Source organism: Erpetoichthys calabaricus, chromosome 9 (genome assembly GCF_900747795.2).
Source record: "Erpetoichthys calabaricus chromosome 9, fErpCal1.3, whole genome shotgun sequence".
Taxonomy (NCBI): Eukaryota; Metazoa; Chordata; class Cladistia; order Polypteriformes; family Polypteridae; genus Erpetoichthys; species Erpetoichthys calabaricus.
In genome coordinates this window covers 8,782,638-8,809,361 of record NC_041402.2, presented here as the reverse complement: position 1 = coordinate 8,809,361, position 26,724 = coordinate 8,782,638, and the positions used below count along the sequence as shown (strand labels likewise).

General features: G+C 38.0%; 1 protein-coding gene and 1 long non-coding RNA gene across 2 annotated transcripts in view; one reads left to right on the top strand and one right to left on the bottom strand.

Annotated features, from left to right (window-relative positions):
• Positions 1-381: 381 nt before the first annotated feature.
• Positions 382-26,724, top strand: part of rabepk (Rab9 effector protein with kelch motifs) — a 43,198-nt gene continuing 16,855 nt past the window's right edge. The window contains exons 1-5 of the mRNA XM_028809138.2: positions 382-617; positions 856-913; positions 10,006-10,166; positions 22,717-22,869; positions 25,257-25,418. Coding sequence (XP_028664971.2) covers positions 861-913; positions 10,006-10,166; positions 22,717-22,869; positions 25,257-25,418 — 529 coding nt within the window. The 5' untranslated portion in view covers positions 382-617; positions 856-860. The remainder of the gene's footprint in view (positions 618-855; positions 914-10,005; positions 10,167-22,716; positions 22,870-25,256; positions 25,419-26,724) is intronic.
• The window catches only part of LOC127529171 (uncharacterized), a 98,353-nt gene continuing 85,585 nt past the window's right edge, over positions 13,957-26,724 (bottom strand). The window contains exon 3 of the long non-coding RNA XR_007935852.1: positions 13,957-13,967. This is a non-coding gene — a long non-coding RNA (uncharacterized LOC127529171). The remainder of the gene's footprint in view (positions 13,968-26,724) is intronic.

The window sequence follows — 26,724 nt, the reverse complement described above, 5'->3', positions numbered from 1 at the left end:
TCAAAAATGTAATCCCGTTAAACCGGTAATCCACGTCCACGCATAATACCTCCCTGACGTCACACAGACTCATCTCGCCTCGGCTGTAATGATTTCTATCAACCACCAGAGGTCACTATTTTCAAAGCTTTCGAAACTTTTCTCGGTATAATCGGGAAGAACCTTCAACCGCCCGTCACTAAGATAGAGGCTTTGTGAAATTTGGTAGAAAAATTATCCCGAATTTTACCATAATCTGTTTTCATTCTAAAAAAAAAATCTCAGTCAGTTTCAAGAAAGAAAGTGATGTCAGACTTTGGGTTCCTTCCGGCGCAGAGTTGTGGCGACGCATGTGAGTGACGCCAGGTTGCTAGGCAACGACGTCCGGCGTAAGCTGTAGCGCACAGCGCCGCTCTTTTGCCGCTTGCTGTACCGGTTGAAGTTCGCCTCACCAACGAAGCAGGGGTTTAATTTCGCGTTGTTTTTCTAATTATAAGCGCATTAACAATACCCTACGTTAATGACTGAAGCTTGACGTCTAATTGTTATTGGGGTTTAAAGGTTGAAGGTTAAAGGAAGTGCTGTTTGTAATCAACCGGGGAAGTTTGAAGCGGTAAAGAAGAAGAAAGCGCGAAGAGGTAACGATGGCCGTCAGCTTTAAGATTTCTGTTCTTACAAGTTGATTTCATAGTCCGCGATATTGACCTATTAGTTTTAAGTGTGAACTCGGGGTTGTTTTCTCATTAAGGTACTCTGATAGGGAGTTTGTCTTCACCTGTCACGGGAATACTAGCGACCCTCTTGGTAGAAGTACAAATGTATCATGAACCCCTGTGCTAACGTGTAATAGAAATCGTTTTGTCTGATTTGTTTTAGAGCTGATGGGGTTACTTCAAGTCCTGGATCCGGAAGATACACCTGAAAAGGGAGTATGGTGAGTACGTTTGATTTGGGCAAGCTGACATCTCCAGAAAGCCTCCTGCCACCCTTGCATTCAACCATTTTTTAAAGTGAACAAAGACGAAACAGCCCTGATAATCAGAAGTGAGCATTAATCACTCGAACCGACCCGAGAGGGCAGTGGCAGGTGTAAACTGCGGGTGGTTGTTTATAGTGAATTCAGAAATTCTTCAAACCCCTTCACTCTCTGTGCACGTTATGTAGTAGACCTTATTTTAAAATAAAAAAATGCAACTTTACAATGTACACTTGATAATCCATTTCGAAAAGTTTGCAAATCGCTTACAAATAAAAAGCTGAAGTTTCTCATTCATAGAAGTGTTCAGGTACTTTAATTCAGTGCTTTGTACAAGCCCCAATCTTTATGTCGTCTTGGGAAATCTCTACAAGCTTTGCACACCTGAATTTGATCAGTTTATCTAATTGTTTCCCTGGTGGATCCTCTCATGCTCTGTTAGATTGGATGTAAAATGTCTGTAAACTGCCATCTTCAGGTCTCTCCATAGATGTTCTAAGCCTGGGCTTTGACTGGGACACTCAGGGACTTGTCCCGATTGGCTGTATGGCAGGTGATGAGCAGTACCTGGTCTTTGCCAGATATAGTGTTTGGAGTTCTCCTCGGAGAGTTCAGTTTTTATCTTGTCAGTCCACAGAATCTTTTTCCTGATGGCTCTCAGAGTACTTTAAACTCTCATATACCATTTACTCAATCTCTGTCTAACCAATCTGTAAACACCTGATTAATGGAGGGCTGCTGAGATTGTCTTCCTTCTAACTAGTTCTCCCATGTCGGCAGGGCTTCTGTAGCTCCATTAGAGTGACCATTGGGTTTTTGGTCACGTCACTGTTCAGGATTTTATTGCCAGCTTACTGAGTTTTGCCAGATGGACAACTCTAGGAAGAGTCCTGGTGGTTCCAAACATCTTCCGTTTCACAATTATTGAGGACACTGTGCTGCTGGGAACACTCAAAGCTTTAGAAATGCTTGTATCCCATAGTGCTGATTTGTGGCTCAGCATGATATGATCACAAAGGTCTAAAAGAGTTCCTTGGACTTATCATGGTTTGGTTTTTGTCCTCGCATGCAGCAGAAATTGTGAGACCTTATATGCATATCTGCCTTTCTAAACAATGTCCCGTCAATTTAGTGTGGCACAGGTGGTCTCCAATCAAGTTCTAGACACATTTCAAGGAAAATTGAATCCAAAAGGGCACATTTTGGAGTGCCACAACAAAGGATTCAAATACTTACGGAAATTCAAGGTGTCAATTTTTGATTTTTAATAAACTTTCAAACCCCTCTGAAAACATCTTTTCAGTTTGTCGTTATGGGTTATTGAATGTAGATTAATTGGCAAAAATGGCAAATTTATCTACTTCAACTACGACAACATTTTTTTCCTTTAGCACATTTGTGAAGTTTCCCCTTGGGATTAATAAAGTATCTATCTATCTATTTTCATACAAAGGAAGGAGCTCAAAGTGCTTAACAAGATGTCAAAGATGTAGTTACAATGAAAAAACAATTTAAAATTACATAAGAATAATGTAAAAAAAATGCACACTTTCATAAAATAGACATATACGTGAGAGCAATAGAGTCCTTAAATATAGAATTGTTTTTTTAAGTCTCTAAAAAAGTGATCCTTAATCTTTTTTGAGTCACAGACCCCTTTAAGAATCTGATGAAAGCTGTGGACCCCTTCCCCAGAAATATTCCTATTAACACAACTTTGCATGCAATGAATATGATGTACTTTATTTATCAAAATTTGATTGTCTCATACATACAGTAAATGACATACATAAAGTATAGGGTGGTCCAGATCTAATTATGCAATTTTCATTACGCTATAACTTACTACGTTTATTACATAGAGAATTCACAAAAAATTCTTTTTGTTGCCGATAGATGGCAGCACCTGTCCTGCATTCCAAAATGGCGGGGAGACGGTTGTCAGTCAAACAGCGAGTGCTTTCCAGCAATGCATTAAAAGTTGCATAATTAGATCTGGCCTGCGGTGGGTTGGCATCCTGCCCGGGATTGGTTCCTGCCTTGTGCCCTGTGTTGGCTGGGATTGGCTCCAGCAGACCCCCGTGACCCTGTGTTCGGATTCAGCGGGTTGGAAAATGGCTGGATGGAAAATTAGATCTGGACCACCCTGTATTATTAAACTTTAAAGTAAACAATTAAAAAAAAAATACACTCCTTTTTATGCAAAAAGTAATGGACACTCATTATAATTATAAAATACAATCCTCTTGTGCAAATTAAAACAGATCTACTACTACTAAAATTTCTGCTACCATTACTACTAGTACTATTACTACATCTGCTCTCTCGTTATCTACTTTATTTCAATGAGATGGTTGTTCAACTGGGCTGTATAGTGAATTTAAATGTTAATTTTTATCTAACCCTCAGGTTAAGAACCTCTGCTCTAAAACGAAGTCTGAATACTTTCTGACTCCATTGTAGTTAATCACACTGTACAGTTGTTTACTTCTAGTTAGATTAGATTATATTACATTTTATTATCCAGACACTCTCATCCAAGGCAACATGCTTACCAAGCAAACTATAATATGTGCTGTACACAGCATCCGTATGGGTCCTGGAAAATCATGAAAAATTAAATGGCCAAAATCCAGTACTGAAAAGTCCTTGAAATTCTAAAAAAAAATTGAATGGTACTTAAAAGTCCTGGAAAGTATTAAAGTGAATTTTAATAATCTCATATCATGCGGTAAAACATACAATATTTCTTCAACAAACACATCTCACGTTAATATTATGTTTAATATTATGTTTAATATTATTAATATTTTTTTTATCATGTACATCCGGCACCGCCGAGAGTGGCAGCCTTTTCAGCAGCTCCGTGTATGACTGAATGTGTATGTGTACTTTTCTACTTTTATTTTTCTATTTTTATTTATTGATCACTCTTGTGAATTTCCCTTTGGGATTAATAAAGTATCTATCTATCTATCTATCTATCTATCTATCTATCTATCTATCTATCTATCTATCTATCTATCTATCTATCTATCTATCTATCTATCTATCTATCTATCTATCTATCTATCTATCTATCTATCTATCTCTATCTATCTATCTATCTATCTATCTCCTGCATTAATACCGTCTGGCAATGTGTTGCATGTGTGACTCAGTACAGATAAGTAGTTAGCATGCTCCTCGAATTAAGTCGTAAATAGTTAACAAAGTGAATTACACTGTGTATATTAGACATGTCATTGTATTGATTGAGCAGTCAAAATGTCAGGAAAGTGAGCGTTAAACTTGAAATGGTTGGGAAATGCTTACTACAAAAATTGGCCTCAACAAGACAAATCAAATAAGCATGTGGCTGGGTGACGTTACTGTATGAAGAAGTTTGACGTTGAGAATAGGAGTGAGTCTGCTTTGAAGTGCCCTATGAAAGGAAGTAAACATTATGAACTGATGGAGACCAAGTAAGCCAGAAATTCAGTTAAGAATTTGTTTGCGGGGCTATGGTCACATCGGACCACCACACCAGTGCGCTGTTCATGTGCCAGTGGATGAGTTGGTGTCATAGTGCAAGTCAAGTTGATCTATTGTTGTACCATCCATCCACAGTATTTCAGCATACAATGGTGTGAAATAACGTTCCCAATGACTGCAGTGCAAATATACATAAACACAGGACAAGTATATATATTATAATAGATAAATAAGGAATTAAAAATGAATAATAAGTAAGTGAATAGACAGTAACACATAAATAGATCAATAAATAACAGTTAAACTACTAATAAAAAAAACAACACTAGATCAAACTTTATTTGTTCCCAGTGGGAATTTTTTTTTACAGAAGCTTTTTAAATTAATAAATACATAAATAGATAGTTAAATAAATATACATATCACACACACACACACACACACACACATATATATATTAAATAAAACAACTTTTTTGAATATCTGGCTCTGAGATTTGTTAATTGTCTTTGCAAAAGCTGTTTCTAACAGGAAACTGTTAACGTTTTAATACGAGTGGCATATCAAGATCTCCTTTGGTGTGTAATGTTATCCGCGGGAGATGTTCTACATTACCTTTCTTGGATACATCCTTCTTTCTACAGTAATTCATGCAGTGGAAGACCGGACAGTGTTAATGGTTGTAGATATTCTTCGTGATATTATAAGTTGATGTTTTCATCTTCTGCTCCATCACCACCAACTGTTTCAGTAGAGTCTATTGATATGCATTTAACCAATTTGCAGTGTAACTGATCAACATTTTTGGCGTTAATTTGTTTGACTTCCTCATTTCTCGGTGCTAGGATTGCCCGTGTACTCATTTCTTCAGTTGATAACCCTTCGTGGTGTAATTCTTCAATAAGATTTGGATATAATATGTCTTCTTTAATTGGGAACTTAAAGTGAGGAAAATGTTAACATTTATAAGAGCTGAGAGTGCAGGAAGTGTGTCTGACATAAGCATTCACACCAGTGAGAGGTGAGAGGACTGTGGTCTTGTTTGAAAATGGTTGCTAGGAGGGCGTGACTTATAAAAAAAATATCATGGCAATATTCTCATCTCGCGGTACTTGAAAAAATCTTTTCCAAAAAGTCTCGTCTTCTAGAAAAGTCTTGTCGCGTCAATAGATTTTTTTAGTATAATAGAGAGATTTGCTTGAGTTGGCTTTTGTCACATCACAGTTTATAATGGCACATTTGTTGTCCAGAAAACATTCTGTTTTTAAAATGTAGCAGCCCTGCCTTGAATTGCTTAAATAGTCTGCTATTATTTTGGGTAAACAGTGTGACCTTCAAATTCAGTTTTTGTAAACGGTCAGCAGTTTAAAATAGGCCACATATTTAAGTTCAAACGTGTTTGTGTAATTTTGCTGTGGACATTCAGAGCTGGAGTCTAAAGTAGTCCTGGATCCTCGTACTGGTTGATGCTGGTAAAGACAGAAGTAGTCCTGGAATTTGAAATGTCCTGAAGTGTATGAACGCCGAGTACAGTGAGTGACTAGCAAGCACAAAGTTCACAAGTAAATGAGAAAAAAATTCAAAGCAGAGCAGTAGTATAAGTAATCTAAATAATTAATGAACGGATAACACTTTAGATGCTGCAAACAAGATCTTAACAATGGCTTAGTTTGATGTTAATAACACTTGTAAAACATCAGTAAAGTTGTCATTCATCTGTGTTATGTTATCTACTAAGATAACTTCACTTTAAAATGGTCAGAAGTGGTTTAACTGAGACACATTTCTCTTGATATTGCATACTTCAGTATAAGACCTGTGAATCTTTCATATGCAATAATGCTAGCATATCAATGGCTCTTAACGTGTCACACATCGCAGCAATGGAGGACAACTTTACTTGTGCTTTATAAGCATAATTAAGACCAAAAGAAGCATCTGTCAAGGTCTTGAGCAGAGGAGTAAATGAATAATAGAAGCATTTTTTGCCATAGCTAAACTGAAGTGTTAATAAAACTAGAATTCCAGGAAAATCTAAGAAGCTTGATGGCTTCTTAAGTAGGTACCTTTGCCGATATCCCGGTTGAAAGGTCCAGAGGTACAATGTAGTGGCATTATTGTCATGCAACAAGAACAACATCATTTATTTCTAGAGCACGTTTTCATACAAATGATGGCGCTCAAAGTGCTTTACAAGATGAAGAAAGAAAAAAATGTAAAAAATCGGTAATACTCTAAAGTAAGGTCCTATGGCCAGGGAGGATAGAAAAGAGAAAAAAAAACTCCAGAAGGCTGGAGAAAAAAAAAACCAAAACAAAATCTGCAGGGGATCCAAGGCCATGAGACCATCCGGCCCCCCACTGGGCATTCTACCTAACATCAATGACCTCAATCACAGTGATGGTCATGTGGGCCTCTGGCCTTCATCAGTGTAGAGACATCACGGTGCTTTGATCAGATGGTGGTGGTGCAGATCGCCACCACAGAAAACCGGAAAAAGAGCAGCAGAGAAAGTAGGGGTTAGTACGGATTTTGGAGCCATGAAAAAAAAAATAATTAAATGCATTACACTAAAATGAAGCTATGAGAAAGCCATGTTAAAGTAACTGGTGTTTAGCAGTTTTTTTTAAAGTTCTCCACCGTATTAGCCTGACAAATTTCTATCGGTCAGCTATTCCAGATTTGAGGTGCATAACAGCAGAAGGCCCCTTACCATTTCATTTAAGTTTAGCTCTTGGAATAATAAGCAGACACTCATTTGAAGATCTAAGGTTACAATTTGGAGTGTAAGGTGAGAGACATTCTGAGATATAGGATGGAGCAGATTATTGAAGGCTTTGTAAACCATAAGCAGTATTTTAAAGTCAATTCTAAATGACACAGGTAACCAGTGTAGTGTTTCCTTAAGTGGCATTAGCTTTCTGGAAATGTGTTCTTTTCAATTGCGGTGTTTTAATTAACCTGAATTTAAATAATTATAAATAAAAACGGTATTATCCCTCCCCAGCATGCAATATGACGGTTACAAGATTACATGAGAAGTATGCAGGATAATTTAGCTCTTTACTGACGGGTTCACGCGGTATTACAAACGGGAAGCTTATGACAGACTATCAAGCAATGTGGGTGTCTTGACCTACGCAGTCTGCCATCTTTCGTCGCCACGCTGAAAGGATTTTCACCGGACGGAAGACATAATCTTCCAAACAAACAACAAAGTGTGTTGGCCGTAGGTCCATCCTTATATTCTGGTTGCTCCATGTGCAGGCTCTTGCTCTGGATCCAAACAAGAACAGGAAAGGACTCAAACTCCACCTTCAAAAATGCAGGAATTGCAATGCCTACATACAGTTCTCATTCTCTCAACAAGGAAAGAGGATGGTGTGCTGACAGAAGACAGAAATAAACTAGTCTGTCTTTAGGCCGACTATTCAATTCTCCAGTTGTCTTTGGCTCTCTAGTCCTGTGCTTGGCTTGGCAATTCTAAATGCCGATGCTGTGCCCCTGTGTACCATACTTGGTCTGCCTGTATGAATGAGTCCATAACAGTGGGCACAGAGAACAGTGACATTAAACTTAATAACAAAACATATTATAACATGTAGTGACATCAGAACTGGTGTGATGTGCTCAGATTTTCTTTTCCTAGTTAAGATTCTAGCAGCTGCATTCTGCACTCTTTTCCATCGAGTGATGTCTTTTTTTTGGTGGTCCTAAGAGGAGTGCGTTACAGTAATCTAGTCGACTGAAAACAAAAGCGTGAACTAATTTTTCAGCACCTTGCAATGTAATAAGAGGTCTAATTTTTGCTATATTTCTTAAGTGAAAAAATGCTGTCCTAGTAATCTGATTAATATGTGATTTAAAATTTAGGTCAGAGTCAATAATTACCCCTAAATTCTTTACCTCTGTCTTATCTTTCAAGTATACATACAGGGTATAGTGAAATTCTTACTCGTATGTGCAGTCCTAAGATATTTTGTAAATAGGTTCATTTTTCAGGGTTACGTGAACATCACTGAAACTCATTTCACGGCCTGGGAGCGTCAATTGTGAAACATCATCCAGTTTTTGTATGCCTAATGAGAAGAGAGACAGTCAGCAGACCGGACAATGCTGAATGCACACACCTTATTAGGGATTTATAGATAGACCAGAGAAAGTGAGTGGAGACAATGAAGCAGGTGAGTAATGTGCGGATGAAACAAATACCAGAGGGCATCAGTTAAAGGAATACACCACCTAAAAATATTTTTTTTTGTGCTACCCCTTGTTGTTTGTAGTGATGGCTGAGAAAAATTTTTAATCTCCCGTTTTGATGCATAATGGGTACAAAAAAAAATATAGACAAGGCATTCATGGTGACCAATGCTGTACAAAGGCAAACAGTATGCAAAATGTCCATACTCTTCACGTCAGTTATGTGTTTGTATGTCTCAAAACACGCAAAATGTATGCATTTTGGCTGAAATATTGTTAAGCAGGTAAATGGGGACACTGGTGAGGTGCTACACTCCTTCTTGGCCACTCGGGTTTGCCAATGAACAGGTTCTGGTGATGCCACCTCAGCGTGGTATCAAATCTCAATCTAGACTCTTCATGTGTATCTCCTAGTTGGTAGAACAAGCTGCCCACCTTCAGAAGCGATTGAAGACCCTACTGTTCTGTAGATATCCGTCAGATTGTTAATTAATGTTTTTTTGCTCTGTGGATGTCCGTCATATTATTAATTGATTTTTTTTTTTTTTTGCTATGCTGGCTTTATAGCTCTTCGCTGGTGGTGATCAACTTTTATAGCCTGTCCTGCTACATTTGTTCAAACAGTCCCTAGACTGATATTACTTAATTATGTTGACCTCCTCTGTAAGGCACTTTTGATAAAGGCGTCTGCTATGCAAGTCATTGTAAATGTATTTCAGGAACAATTAGTACACATGAAATGCAAGCCCACAGGGGATTGACTGTTTCAATTGAAAATCTGCCTCTCCCTGTCATTTATGGATCAAGAGTTTTATCGTCGGTTTTTCTGCCAAGGTGAAACACTGTCTCCACATTGTGCAAAAAGTCTTCTATGGATTTCGGCCTCATGTACACCCTCAGCCCATAAAAAGCCGATCACTGCCCTTCACAGGTGCAAACAGAGAGCGGTGTGGCCAAGTTTACTCCTAGAAAACAAGAAGAGGAATTGACTGATCAAGGTAGAAATTTTACCTCTGTGGCCACAGACAAAATTAACAAGAGAAGATGATTATTGAGTCGCCCTTATATTCATGATTAATAGTAATAATTATTGTAATACATTTTATTTAAATAGTGCCTTTTGGCTTACAGTTGTGATATCTGTAAGCCATTATGGACCAGAATTTCTACTACATATTCATGTATTGATATTTACATTTTTTTTAATCTCCTCTCAGTTCTGTTTACTTCACAGCTCTGTCTGTGTAAGCTGTAAATGTATCTACATCTATGAAGATGATAACTAATCTGGGTGGTTACTTGTGTAAGATTTGTTCTGTTGGAAGGTGTTTTTTTTTTTTTTGGAAAGTTAATTTGAAATGGGTTTAATTTTTCAGGTATGCACTTGTCCCAAGTGGAGAAGGGCCAGGAATCCGAGTTGGCCATACATGTGTATATATACCAGAGACAGCTGATGCTTGTAGTAAAGGAAGAATCATTATCACGGGAGGTGCGAACCCAAGTGGAACGTTTTCTGATTCCTATATTTTAGATTTAGGTATGTATTCCTTCCTATCTATCTATGTATCTATCCGTCTATCTGTCTGACTCTCTATCTGTCTGACTGTCTGATTGATTGACTGATTACTAGGGTTAGGAACAAAAAGTTAAAAATTGGCAATGCATGTTCTAGAAGGATCAAAAAAGATAAAACTAACATATAAGAGTCTAAAAATAAGAAAACTGGATATGTTAATGTTATACACCGGCAACAGCAGCATGGTAGCCAATTTTTTTTTTCACCCATGTGAATGAGGTTTGTAGTGTCGTAGAGAAAACTTTTTCAGAAAAAACACGCAGTGTCTCCAGATATGCAGTCAGAACAGACTTTATTGCACAGCATAGATAACCATTTCAGAGTACATAAAGCCCGTCTTGGTTCAATGAAGTGAGCCCGATGTTCTGGGCAAGCCTCATATTTATTACAATTCTTATTTCAAAATAACCCCGCTTCATGACATTTCTTATCATCTGCTTCTCCTGATAATGACCTCGCTCCATACCTTTCTCATAATAATCACTTGATCTTTATCATATCAATAACTTTGCCTCGTAGACTTCCCCATAACTATCATAACCACAACCTTGCCTCGTTGACATAACAGTCTTCATCCCAGTAGACTTTCTCATAACACTTTTCTTCCTAATCTACACTTTCTCACAACAACCACTTTGGCTCAAAGGGCATATTTGCCACCTGGAGGTGAGCATCACCCAATTACCCCTCCCTTCATTCTCACATTTCTAATCCTGGCCTGTTAAGGATTGATGGCCTTTTGGTTAACCTGTTCTCGTCATTAAGTTAGAATCAGGGGAACCCACATGTGAAAATCTGACCACTTGTTTAATAATTACTTGTTGCACCAATATCCCTTAAGGCTAAAATCACAGACATTTGTGTCGGTAAGCGATAATGTGCAACTTCACTGGTGAGTGATACGCTGTGGACGGCCTTGAGCAGATAAACATGTTGCTTCCTGACTACTTGGAAGAAAGGAAAGATACAAGCTTTTAACAATTATTTTTATACAGTAATCCCTCCTCGATCACGGGGGTTGCGTTCCAGAACCCCCCGCGAAAGGTAAAAATCCGCGAAGTATAAAACATATGTTTATATGGTTATTTTTATATATTTTAAGCCCTTATACACTCTCCCACACTCTTATAAACATTTCCCGCACAGTTATATAGCATAAACCCTTTATATTCTCTTAGATATTAGGTAAGATTCGTTGAAATTATGTATGTAAACACACTTTTTATATACAGTAAAACCTAAATGTTATTTTAAAGATATCGAGCATCTCCGATATCGCATATGTTACAGCCATTATGACAGGCAGGCCACCAGAAATAAATACGTACAATGCAAGAAAAATTGTATACAGTAAAATGTGTGTACAGTTACACTAAACGTACATACATGTACTAAGTACGTAGAAAATTAATTATGGTTACTCACCAACAATGACACGACGACTTGTCTGATAACGATGAGTTTAATTTTACTGTACAACAAAGGAGAGCGTTACAGCTCTTCTAAAGGAGCCTCTTCAGGCAACTGTGTAGCACCGCCGTTGTTCTTCTTCCGGCAGTCTTCAATCCAAATCCCTAAAGCAGATTCCATCCGGACTACTGCCTTATTATGTTCCACTTACAACTCGTTTCACGCCCTGGTTAAAGGACACTGCGGCCGTAGATCTTATATTCTTTTCCTCCTGTTTAAATAAAAAGAACCGTGGACTCATTGATGCCATAATGGCGTCCTGCAGCGGTGTAGCTGTTCCCTTCCTTCAATATATCCAAAACTTTCACCTTTTCGGCAATCGTTAGCATCCTCTGTTGGCGATTGGGCACGGCCTCTGAAGCAGTAGCAGGAGCAGATCGTTTTGGAGCCATAATGAAGGGCTTGACTATGCACAAAGATAAACACGAAAGAGCACAAAAGTTAACTCTTTACACAGCGAAACACGTTGATGCTGAATGAGCGAGACAAGATTTCCTGGTTAATGCAAAGTGGAATTGAATTCAGTGCTCCGTCGCTGAGCCAATCAGCAACCAGGAACTTAACCGCGTGCTCTAATTGGGTAGCTTCTCAGCCATCCGCCAATAGCGTCCCTTGTATGAACTCAACTGGGCAAACCAACTGAGGAAGCATGTACCAGAAATAAAAAGACCCATTGTCCGCAGAAATTCGTGAACCAGCAAAAAATGCGTGATATATATTTAGATATGCTTACATATAAAATCTGCGATAGAGTGAAGCCGCAAAAGTCGAAGCACGATATAGCGAGGGATTACTGTAAAGCTTAAAGCTAGCTAGTTTAATACATTTTTCTGTAACTTGATTATTATAACGATTCACAAAGAAGCATTGACATGTAACCTTAAAATGCTGTCTAAAATATAGATGCATACTAATATGAAAACCTGCAAACAAAGGAAGCTGCGCCATTAGGCAGTGGCACACCGCCGCACGCCATCTCTGATTTGCCAGTACAGGGGCTGAGCTGCTGGAAATGGAAACCGGCAGCCACTTAAAAGAAAGAAAAACCCTAGCCTTACTAACACAATGCATTTTGCTTTAACTTGATCACCTATGGAATTGATAAGCCGTAATATGTAAATTTAAAAGCCATATAAAATGTTTATGTGCTAACATGAGAGCTTGCTTAGTTGTCTTAAAAACTAAAGGTTGGTGAACACTTGTTGAAGTTTGTTTAATCGTCTGTTTAGTCTTCTATCATTCGGAAGCCTCGGCAGCCATGTTCCCAAAACAAAAAACTGCTCACTCAGTTCCTTCAGAGAACACAACGTCCTTAACTCACAGAAGTTCAAAACAAAGCAAGGGAAATGATAGGCAGGCCAACATTCTGGCAGTCCTTATGTGAAAATAAATGATGACCTTTCAAGATGCTTCAAGCATAAGCTTTTAATAGCTGATAGCCCTAAAACTAATAATAAGGCACATTGATCCTTAATCTAAATTGTCAATAGTAGCTGTAATGCTAATACTTGATAACTTCACCTGGTGGGCAATGGATGACTAAAAAAATCAGTGTTAACATCGAGAAACCAAAGCCCTGACACGACTAGGCTAGAGTCAGTAATCCAGGCCAGAGTGGTAGAGACCATTAGTTGCTAGCAAAACACTTTGACTATAAGACTGGACAGTTTGATGAGTGACGCTGAGAGGAAGCAGTAGGGCCCTATGATTTATGCGATGCGGAAAACACGGACGGAATTAACGCAAAAAAACAGATTTTAGATTTTAAAATGTGCGGAATTTATAGACTGAAGGGATGACTGTTACAGAACATCCCAATAAATGAAACGATTGACTAATCTGTAGTTCTGTCACTCAGATACTATTTTCTAGCTTGTTGTTTTTCAAGCAAACGCAATTTTTGTAGAAATCCAGTCGTGCCTCTATCTATTTGTATGCGTGTTTTCTGCTTGTTTTCTCACTAAATACACGCCAATTAGCTTGCTGCAAGAGGCAGAAATGTCAAAGCGAGCTTTATCAAATACATAACTACATTGAAAAAACTAAGAAACACGACCGTAACTGCAAAATTGAATCTGGACAACAACTTTTTTGTCCAGTAGCAAAATGCTTGTTGACTGGTGATACCAAACAAAATGGACAATCCATGTATCAAAATTAAAAACTTGAGGTCTACGTTGATTACTTAGGTCTGAACCCATTGCAGATGAGTTAGCACAGCTGGTGTCTTTTTAAAGTCTTGGCATTTATTTTGAAATACTAAGTTTAATATTATGGCAGCCTCTTCTTCATCTTGAGCTGCTAGCCCATGTGTAGACTTTTTTTTTTTTTTCTCTCCTCATCTAACCTACCAAGCCCTTGGCTCTCATATTTCACAAGCTTGTTAAATAAAAAGGTGTACTTAGAAAAAAGTTTGAAATACGAGTCACAGTATATGTATAGTAATTGGAGTAGATGGTGTTTGCATCACAAATGTGAATAAACCCCTTGAAGTAATTGCAGTCTTTTCTGCAGACACTTTTTCATCCTTCTTCAATAGTAATGTACCCACAAAAGTAGAAGATTATTTTTGCCAGCTGGTGGATGACTGTCTTTGTCAAAATATTAATGAAATAGCTGATGTGACAATAAGTGCTTCACCAGCACCAACCCGACACGGGAGGCACACTAATAAAAACAAATAAATGTTTTATTTTCTTCGCCTGTGGGCTTCATCTTCTCCGTACCCACAGACACAACACCAAAACAAAAACACTCTTCTTTCCTCCACTCATCTCGGCACCTTTGTCTCCCTCCTCCAGACTCTGGCTCCTTGAGTGGTGGGTGTCGGCTTTTCTTATAGCCCTCCCGGAAGCGCTCCAGGTGATAATTGACCTAAATTAGGCTGCACTTGCGGGTGTGGCTGCATCACAGCCTAGATGGGCTCAGGAAGCTGTGTAGCTCCCCCTGGCAGTGGCCACGGAAACCCAACAGGGATGAACTCCGGTGTAACACAATTGTGGCCCCGATGCAACCCAGGGGGCCTGCCTCCAAGTGTTCCGGGGGACGTAGTGTGCATCCCATGGCTGCTCCCCCGGATCCAGTGTCAAAGGGGGGTCCCAGCCGTCCACCACACTGAGCACTTAATTTGAACTGTTGGGAGGCAGTGAAGTATAAAGATTGTAACTAAATAATGGTTTTAAGATTCATTTTGGTCCTGAAATATGTAGATTAGTTAAGCTAACAGGTACTGAGATTGGAAGTTGTAGCTATGTGACTATATGCTTGTGGTGCCATCATATTCAGCAGCTCACTATATTAATACAAACTTGGCAGAAAACAATGGTACCCTTTCACTTAAAAAATGTTTTCTCAGAACTAAGCTGAAACTGATGACACTATTTGGCATCCACAATTCTTTATATCATTTTTATTAGCAATATACACACGTAGTACTCCCATCTTTCTTGAGCTATGGTTCACTCTGTTATCTTGTTGACCTCTTTTAGTCAGGGCTGTCTTAATGCATGGGCACACTGGGCAGTTGCCCCCCACGAGCACAGGGGCCCCATGCTAATTTATGTGTGTTGTGACTTGCTGAGTGGTTGTGTAGGTAGGGACCCCAGTACGCTGCTTTGCCCGGGGGCCTATAATGCTGTTAAGATGGCCCCGCTTTTAGTATTCTGTCCTACCCTCTGACTCATTCTCGGGAATGTCTCCTTTCTTTTTTACTTTATCAAATTCCCAAGCATTGCAGGACTGTCATCAAAGATTAAAATTGCTCGTAATATGCAACCAGCTGCTAGTTTAGCTGAAATCCCCCCCCCCCCTTTTATCTGCTCTTGTATCAGGTATGTTTATTTTCACATGTACAGGCCTGTCTTAAGCAGGAGAAGAGAGTTACAGATCATTGTATTGTTTCCGTGTTTTATTTCTGCCAAAATATTTTTATAAAGGTCAAGAGAGGCAAGCGTGTGGTATTATTAGGTCCATTTAGTGGAAGTAGGCTTGTTTTCACTTGACGTGTGTTGTCTGAATTTCTAAATTAGAAAACACTCTTTGCCGTTTTCATTGCTACTGCGGCCAGATATATACTGAATGTTGCTGGAAATCTGCTCTGGTAGATTAATGCTTATTTTCATACAGATGTTCATTTTGTTCAAGTAAAGTGTGACATTATGCTTCTTAATGCTGTAAGACCTTAGACTTTGATTTAGTGTATGATTTCTAATTTCAAAAATGTTTTTTAAGAGGAGTTGAATCCTTCATCTTTAACAAGATGGATGTGGCACATTTTGTGCATTATTCCCAACTAATGCATCATTTTATTTAGTGCTTATGAAATAAGATATATAGTTTATTACAAGTATTTGTTCCAGCAATGCTGAATGAAGCTTTGATTGCCTGACCTTAGTGATAAGAGAATATACAGTTTCTGGGAAATAAAAAATGCCTCTATGTGTCCATTTGTTTCCTATATCTGGTTTATCCAGTGTACTATCAAAAGGGCAAGAGCTCATCGTTGTAGCCTTAAATGCAGTGTTTTGTTTTTTTTTTTTTTTTTTTGTTAACAACGCCTAAAACCTACAAGTAGGAAAATAAAATTAAAAAATGGTTTGGAAACAAATAAAGAAAAAAAACAATAAAGAAACCAAAAAATGTAAATGAAAGTACTTTTGTAATTTTCGGGGCACTTGTCTTTATACATAACTAGCCGCCTGCATAGAAGTGAAACAGGACAGTGAGGAGGGCCTGACGTCACACTTCCCCCTCCCCTATGCCTGCAGCCTCCGTTTCAGATTAGTGTCAATATATCTTTTCTGCAAGCGAACTATGATACTTAGCCCGATGAGAGAAGTCACAAAATCAACCGGAATGTTCAGTCAAATTGCAGAAAAAAACCCGATCTAAATCCATTAAGAAGTTCTCTTGTGAAAAGCAAGCAAACAGACAGACGTTGGATTTTATATTTATATATAGTGTATACATATACACTAGGGGGTTCACCCCCTGCTTGCTTTGCTTCACAACCCTCCCCCCAACCCTGGCCTGCGTTACGTGCCAGCCACTTTGCATCTCTGCAGCTCATGTTGTGAAGAGGGGTGCTGAATGCACCACAAGCAGATGTGGTCGCTCCTCCGAAACCCCCTCTTAAATGGTGATACAATGGAAAACAAATAGTTTTTTTTTTTTTTTTTACCTCCTTTTTACTCAATTAGCTGCTGGCTTGCTGCTGCTGCCGTGCCATGTGATCTGCATCTTGCGCAGCGCTTTGAACATTTAAAAGCCTGTACAGCAGCTGTCCTACTCTTTGCCTTTTATTTCCGGTCTCAGGCATGGTTAAATCTCTTGGCACAAATTCTCATCTCGGGACGTGAGTTCTTGATATTTTTTAGTTTTTAATTTAAAAATGGAGTAAGAATCTGAATATCTAACAACATCACATTAAAGTAAGATACCAAACATATATATGTAGGTTTTAAAATAAGCCCGATTTAAAGTGTGGCAAAAAAGAGACATACAATCGTTGCACTATATATATATATATATATATATATATATATATATATATATATCTATAATAATAAAAGGCAAAGCCCTCACTGACTGACTGACTCACTCACTCACTGACTGACTGACTCACTCATCACTAATTCTCCAACTTCCCGTGTAGGTGGAAGGCTGAAATTTGGCAGGCTCATTCCTTACAACTTACTTACAAAAGTTAGGCAGTTTTCATTTCAAAATTATACGCGTAATGGTCATAACTGGAACCTCTTTTTTGTCCATATACTGTAATGGTAGGCAGCAAGATGGCCGTAGGAGACTGAGTTGCGTGTCGCGTCATCACGCCTCCCACGTAATCACGTGAACTGACTGTGAACTCAGTACGTAGAAAAGAAGGAGGAGCCCCAAAGAGCGCAGAAGAAAACATTCATTACACAATTGACAAGGCAGCGAAACAATAAGAAGCGAGTGAGTGACGCATACAAGCATCTTCATAAGACACGAGGTATAAAAAAGCACGGTGTAAACCGTAAGTCTAAATTAACTTTATACAAACGCTCCCGCTGCCGTTTGCAATACCATATTCGTGAGATACAAGTTTAATGAGAAGACACGAGGTATAAAAAAGCACGGTGTAAACCGTAACCTTAACTTTATAGAAACGCTCCCGCTGCCGTTTGCAATGCCATATTCGCGAGATACAAGTTTAATGAGAAGACACGAGGTATAAACGACAGTTTGCATCACTTTGTAACAGAGTTAAAATTGCTGTAGCGAGAAACTTTTAACTGCCGGGTCTTAGCTAACATTAAATAAACCCGTGGACATCGCAACATCACACAAGAGAGTGGCTCACGTGAAGTGACTGAACGCAGCATGAGTGATCACTTCCATGAATCAAACCTGTTCAAAAAACACATTACACTATTGATAAGGTAGGAAAAGAATATGAAACAAGGCACGGTATAAACCGTAACTTTAAGTTTATAGAAACGCTGCCGTTTGCAATACCATATTCGCCCCTGCGAAGCGTGGTGATTTTGCTATATATATTAAAGTATTTCAACCATTGTATGATCTGCTTCTCGCAACTGAAAGAGGGCACCGTGGCAGAAGTTACCCGACTTGCTCACCAACCACAAGCGTTACCTGGTAGGTAACCACCCATACAATCAGATTGTGAATCAGACTACGAATGCCTGCAATGTAATTACCCCGATCTACATGCTGTCAAATGAACGAACCTCACGCCGTGGCACAACGTTAGGGGCTTCGCCTCTACGTCCGAGGATCGATTCCCGTAAAGGAGTGCAGTGACTGTGTACTCCTGATGAGCCCACAATTACGGCGAAACACGTGTCGCATACTATGCATCTTCAAAGCATGGTGTAAACAGTAAGTTTAAATTGAGTTTATAGAAACGCTCCCGCTGCCGTTTGCAATACCATATTAGATGACTTTGTAACAGAGTTAAAATTGCTGGAGCGATAAATTTTTAACTGCCGGGTCATGTCGCGTGTTCTTGGGTAGGTACACCAAAAAATGTATACATTTATGCTTGTAATGGGCAAACAAAAAATGTACTATACCCGAAAGCACTACAGTAGTACTCAATGTATCTTTACTTCTTAAATGTTAATGTTTTACTATTTAATAATTTATACGCTTCTTATATGTTATTCAGATTCTTTTATCAAAATACCAGTAACAGCGCACTGCATGATAACGTGGAGTGAATACACTTGACATGACCATTCATAGTATTTATCCTCTTTCTCTGTACGTTTACCATTCGTTTGCTCAGACGTTGATGCGCTTGCTGCTTAATGAGCAGCTCTTGACCCTAGCGTCCCGCTGCTTCTCTTCTTTCGTCGGCATCTTTTCCCGTTAAAACTGATTTTTTTTAAAACTTAGTATGTTTTCTTTAATTTTTCAGTTAAGCTGGCACTTAAGTCTTCAATCTGCCTCAAGAATGATTAGCGAAGGTGGTAGACAATGAAAACGTCAGCCGTACGCATCCGCCACGCACGCACTGGTGCGCGCAGCTCTGAGTTGATTCTACAATAAAATAAAATAAAGATAAAAAGAGTAATAACTTGCAGCACCGCTATTCAATTACACTTGCCTAACGCCTCTCCTAACGGGAAATACTGTGGGATCTGGGCATCCGTCAAAGCAGCAATCACAAGCCCGATTAGAAAGCGGGAAGCTGTGATTTGTCGTCTCCCTCCCATGTAACAATCACAGCCCGTGTTGCAACGCACTATGTATGTATATGTATATATGTGTATGTGTGTATATATATATATATATATATATATATATATATATATATATATATATATATATATATGTGTTCATATGTGTGGGAAAGCGAATAGTAGACGTGACGTACTATCTATGTACCAAATTTCAAGTCAATAGGTGAAACGGTTTGCGAGCTACAGCTGATTTCAAATCCTGGACAGACAAACAAATAGCCACGGTAGTGTTTTATAGAAGAACATTTTAATGTTTAATAATTTATATTTATATGCAATGTGCTTCTTATATATTACTTCATATTCTCAAATGATAATGATGTTAATGTTGTTTATATTGATTTCTATGTTATTGTAAGTGCTCTTTATTTGTGGAAAAATAAATTTGGCAATTAAACTTATTTTATACATACATTTTATTTTTTTCTCTTGCACTCACTGAGCGAATCCACTGGGTAATCAGCTATATATATATATATATATATATGTATGTGTATATATATATATGTGTATATATATATATGTGTGTGTATATATATATATATATATATATATATATATATATATATATATATATATATATATATATATATATATATATATATATATATATATATATATATATATATATATATAGATAGATAGATAGATAGATAGATAGATAGATGTGTATGTATGTAGATATACAAATATGTATATATATGTATATATGTTTATATATATGTAGATATACAAATATGTATATGTATATATGTGTATATATATGTAGATATACAAATATGTATATGTATATATATGTATATGTGTCTGCATGTGTGTATGTGTATATATATGTTGATATATGTATATATATGTGGATGTGTATATGTATATATTTATGTATATACAGTATGTTTATGTATATATATGTTTACATAACCTCTTTAACACACTACTTCTCCGCTGCGAAGCGCGGGTATTTTGCTAGTATATATATATATCTATACTAATAAAAGGCAAAGCCCTCACTCTCTCACTCACTCACTCATCACTAATTCTCCAACTTCCCGTGTAGGTGGAAGGCTGAAATTTGGCAGGCTCATTCCTTACAGCTTACTTACAAAAGTTAGGCAGGTTTCATTTCGAAATTCAAAGCGTAACGGTCATAACTGGAACCTCTTTTTTGTCTATATACTGTAATGGACTGTAGCTCGCTGGCCATGGGAGGCGGAGTTGCGTATCGCGTCATCACGCCTCCCATGTAATCACGTGAACTGACTGTGAACACAGGATCACTTTGTAACGGAGTTAAAATTGCTGTAGCGAGAAACTTTTAAGTGCCGGGTCTTAGCTAACATTAAATAAAGCCGTGGACATCGCAACATCACACAAGAGAGCGGCTCACGTGAACTGACTGAACGCAGCAGGAGTGATCACTTAGCTACTGCGGAAGCAAAGCACGACGTAAACCGTAAGTTTATAGAAACGCTGCCATTTGCAATACCATATTCGCCACATACAAGTTTAAAGAGAAGACATGAGGTATAAACGAGACTTTGGATCACTTTGTAACAGAGTTAAAATTGCTGTAGCAAGAAACTTTTAAGTGCCGGGTCTTAGCTAACATTAAATAAACCCGTGGACATCGCAACATCACACAAGAGAGCGGCTCATGTGAAATGACTGAACACAGCACGAGTGATCACTTCGATGAATCAAACCTGTTCAAAAAACACATTACACAATTGATAATGTAGGAAAAGAATATCTGTGTAAAGGCTGCTTCACAGAAAAACAGCAGAGCGCCTTATGTGAGCAGGCAGTCAGCTAAAGAAGGGAATCAATAAATAACTATAATCGTAATAAACAAACAAAAAATAGCAAAGAATCCGCGGATTACATAAAGGAAATGGGTACCTGAACAGAAAAGTGAGTCTCGAATAGCTACACAATAACTATAACAATTGTAATAAACGAACAATAAAACAATACAGAACCGCTAAGCAAGGAGAAAGGACGGCCTTATATGGCGTTCGTTTATAAAACAGCGGGCATATTTATGTGAATGTATGTATGTATTTATGTATGTCTATATATATATATATATATATATATATATATATATATATATATATATATATATATATATATATATATATAATATAATATACTAGCAAAATACCCGCGCTTCGCAGCGGAGAAGTAGTGTGTTAAAGAGGTTATGTAAACATATATCTACATATACATATATCTACATATATACATATACACATCCACATTATATATATATATCAACATATATATACACATACATATACACACATAAATACACACACATATATACATATACACATACATACATAGTGCATTGTAACACGGGCTGTGATTGTTACATGGGAGGGAGACGACAAATCACAGCTTCCCGCTTTCTAATCGGGCCTGTGATTGGTGCTTTGATGGATGCCCAGATCCCACAGTATCTCCCCTTAGGAGAGGTGTTAGGCAAGTGTAATTGAATAGCGGTGCTGCAAGTTTAGCTTTACACCTGTTTTTAAGGCTTATTGACTGAAAGGGGCTTTCATGAAAAAAGTTAGGGCTTTGCTACAGGATACACCCTCCACAAGTTAAGGAAGTAAAAATAAAGGTATATATTTCTGTTTTATTTAAACCTTTTAAGTTTGTATGGGGGCGGTATGGTGGCGCAGTGAAAGGTGCCAGTTAGGAGACCCAGGTTCGATTCTCTGCGTGGAGTTTGAATGTTCTCCCCGTGTCTGTCTGGGTTTCCTCCGGGTACTCCGGTTTCCTCCCACAGTCCAAAGACATGCAGGTTAGGTGCATTGGCGATTCTAAATTGTCCCGTGTGTGTGGGTGTGTGCGCCCTGCGGTGGGCTGGCACCTTGCCCGGGGTTTGTTTCCTGCCTTGTGCCCTGTGTTGGCAGGGATTGGCTCCTGTATTTAGGATATAGCGGGTTGGATAATGGATGGATGGACATTTGTATGCATAGCCCCATTTGCCCGTTTTCTTTTTTTTCTTTCTTCAGTAATATTTCAGCAAACCCGGAGCTTGTCAGTTCAAATCCTGGTACTGACACCACTGTGTGACCCTGAGGAAGTCACTTCACCTGCCTGTGCTGCAAAAAACAAAAATAATGTAACAAATTGTACCTCAGATGTTGCAAGTTGCTGGAATAAAGGCATAAGTCAAATAGGGTTAGCAGAGTGGAGGGGTCTGTCTGTTTAAGGCTGAATATCGCAGACAGAATGGAAAGCTTTTTTAATAACTTTCTAAACCTTTTTTTTTTTTTTTTAAACAGATAAACATGAGTGGGATAACCCAGAATGGGAGGGTTTGCTCCCAAGGTATGAGCATGCAAGCTTTGTCCCGGAGCAGAACCCTAAAAACATTTGGGTTTTTGGTGGAGCGGAGCAAAGTGGCAATCGAAACTGCCTTCAGTCACTGGATTTAGGTGAGTATCTGAACAACCAATGGCACCACAATGAGATTTACAGAAAAAAAGGAAAAGCAGTTCGATTAACAAAAAAAAAAAATCTGCATAAAATTCTAGTAATGATCTGTGAATCTATATTGGCATAGCTAAGTAATGAAATATGACATGAACTGATACAGTAGATAAATAGAAAGACAGAATTATTTGTCCCAAGAGGAGCATTTGACTTTTTACAGAAGCTCAGTGAATAAGTAAATAAATAAGTGCATAAATAAAAACCGCTAATAATTACCTTATTAAAAAGAGAACATTTCTGAACAATTCTGAGTGCTTGATATTTTTTAGTTTTTATTTTAAAAAATGGAATACAAATCTGAAAATCTAACAACATCACCTTAAACTTCAATAAATTCTGAAAAGAATGATACCAAACATATATATGTAGGTTTTAAAATGAGCCTGATGTAAAGCGTGACAAAAAACGGGACATAGAAACATCACCGTTGCACTTTTAGGATTAGGATTTTACATACAGTATATAAAAAACAAAAGACCTGTATGTATGGAGCAGTTCACTCTGCTCATGCTCAACCACAGCCACTAGATGCCGCATGCGTGCACTTTTACATTTTTTTGCCAGTTGCATGCACTTCACTTCTCACTATAAAAGACCTGTGTGCAGCAAATGCCACCACACAACAATGATGTGCTAATGACACAGATGAAGAGACAACAAAGCAAACGCTGCGGCTCAACAAAGTGCAAATGAAACGTCTAAGCAACACAGGGCAAGGCTTGAAGCTTTCACTACAAACCTCGTCTATCTGGAGGTATTTTCTCGAGACAAAGATTAGCAGGACTCCCATGCCAGTGATACGGCTAAGATATGGTATTGCCAGTGTATTCTTACAAAAGACAGTGGGGAAGCAAGCACAGGTGTGTCCATGTCCTCTGCAGTGGGTAATTCTAAGGGTTAACTGACACATCTCCAAGTGCACAAATATAGTAAAACTGCTAGGGAGTCTTTGGGTTGTTTTTTGTCCCGAACACCACACACAGTTAAGTATTCTTATAAGTAAGAATGTACTTGGAGCACATGAAAGCTACGTGACTGTCTGATGGTCATGTAGTAAGCAGTATAATCTACCTGTGCTGTAGCTTAAAGGATGAATTTGGTATTTCTACACAAACATGATATATATCCATTTGCCATGTGAAATTGTGTAACAAAGTCTAGCGATTTCTATAAATTAAAAAAAATATATATCTTTATTAATAGCCTGCACTGGTATGTTATACTGAAGTTAATGGGGTCCGTGTATACCTGGAAAAGCAAAAGCCTTAATACTTAAAGAATATGTCCATTTTTAAAGCCTAGACAGCTGTCTAGTATCGATCCACATTTTGCAATTATACACATATTGTAAAACAGCTTATATATGGAAATTTTGAACAAAACAGCACCAATATTATGAGATGCAACCATTTTAAAAGAAAATAAGCTGTGCACACTACCTTAGTACTTGTAGTCTTCCACAAACCTTTCACTGTATGTATGTCCTACTCCAGGGGTGGGCAAAGTCATTCCTGGAGGGCCGCAGTGGCTGCGGGTTTTTGTTCCAACCCAGTTGCTTAATTAGAAAACAATCCTTGCCAATAATTACATTTCATGGCTTGTTAGTGCTTTAACTTGGCTATGTCAAGTCATTCTCATCTCCTAGATTTTTTTTCCATTCTAAGGATATCATCCAAATTCTTTGAAGTGTAAAACAGATGGGTAATTCTCAGTCCTTCACTTTTTTCTCTTCTCTTTCCTTCCAAGTATTTAATTAAACCAAATAGTGCACGATAAATACACACAGGTGTAAAGGGTAACAAGCAAAATGGATAACTGCTGGTTTCTTTTGTCATTTGCATCTTATTACTAATAAGGAGCAATTAAAAACCGAGAATGCAGCTGTTTAAGACTTAAATAAGCAATAAGGGTTCATAATCTTAATGAGGGAGACAACTAAAATGAAGCAGAAGTGTTTCTAGAGCAATAAGTGCTTCTTATTAAGCAATTGGGTTGGAACAAAAACCTGCAGCCACTGCGGCCCTCCAGGAATGAATTTGCCCACCCCTGTGCTACTCCTTTGGGCCCTTGAGCAAGACTGTTAACCTGACCCTGCGCTGTGTCCTGTGCAAAGACAATTTCCCCTCAGGGATTAATAAAGTACAGTATATCAAATTAAAAAAAAAAAAAAGAATCAAATGCGTGTCTGTGTATGTATTGTATATGTTGCATGGTGTGTATACTTTTTATTTTTTTTTTGGTTTTTTTGACAACTGTTCTAAAGTTAAAATTTCATTGTACTATGTACATGTAACAATAAGCTTGACTTGACTTCTTCTTTATTATTTAGAGGCTGGAAGGTGGAAAAGTGTGAAAGTGTCTGGGGTGCCACCATCTGCACGCACCTACCATACGTTCTCTGCTTCCATTGGTGACCGACTGTATGTCTTCTCTGGTGGTGATGTAGGAGCAGAGCCAGTCCAGGATGTACAGCTTCATGCTTTTGATACAGGTTACTTTTTTTCATTTTTTTGACATTGACCCTGATGCTCCCACCTAATTTGAGACCATTTTAACATGTGAAAGTATGAAATTACAGTGTACAGAATTCATGTTGTTTGCGTCCATCACATTTTGATATGGATTCTTTTCATTATATTATTGAGGGTGTATATTGCTTGCTGAACAAAAATACAAAAAAAAAAAAACCTGCCTGTCGGCTGTTCTTTCGTATACTGCATGCTAAATGAATGTAAGCACAAGCTACAACAGGCCGTGGTTCTGAACCTCGCCCTGTTAGCATAAAGCTTTAAAAGTCTTCATTTAGAAAATAGTCTTTCCGCATACTATTTTTCACGGAGTCTTTTATAAAAAAAAAAAAAAAAACGTTAAAACAATTTCCGTATTTGATAAGAAATATAAAATGTGGTATATATATAGCAGTGTCATTTTTTTCACAATTTAAGTGGAGAGATTAAGCAAGTGGGAGTCCACACAACACACCGGGCACTTGCTTGAAGAGGCTTATGAATAGTAAGAGTCACAGCCTGAAGTGCTCTTTTTAACACCGTTAGAGGTGAGCAGCATTTACTGGAACAGCAATTTTGGAGAATCAATTGAATCATGTGATGTTGGTATGTGCCAGTCCTCTGCCAGTTGTAGTTTGTTACAATGTTTAAGTAGGTTGACCTTAAAAAAAATAAAAGATCAATATTGAAAATGAAGAACAAGGCATCATACAAGTGAGAGAACACCATGCAGGCCATGAAGATACTATAGGTAGCCATCTGTTTTTTTTAATCCAGAATGGATGTCTTGAATGAAAACAAAAGTATTCAGACCTTTCTGTTTTATCACGTATTGCTACGTTGCAGCCTCATGCTAAAATCTTTTGTAATTAATTTTTACTTCATCAAGCAACACTCAAAACCCTAAAATGTCTATGCAAAAATGGCATTTTTGAAATTCTTGCAAATTTATTAAAAATAAAATACTGAAATATCACATTGATGCAAGTATACAGACCCTTTGCTTTGGCTCAGGTGCATCCTATTAAATTGACCATCGTTGAGATGTATGGAGTCCAGTTGTGGTCAATTCAAGTGATTGTATATGATTAGGAAAGGCAGACACCTGTCTATAGAAGGTCCCTCAGTTAAGCAAAAAAAACCAAACCTTGGGATCGAAGGAATTGCCCGCAGAGCTTAGAGACAGGATTGGGGCAAGGCATAGACCCGGGGAACGCTTCAAAAAATTCCTGCAATGTTGAAGGTTTCTAAGAACACAATAATAATTCTTAAACAAAACTAAAATGGAGC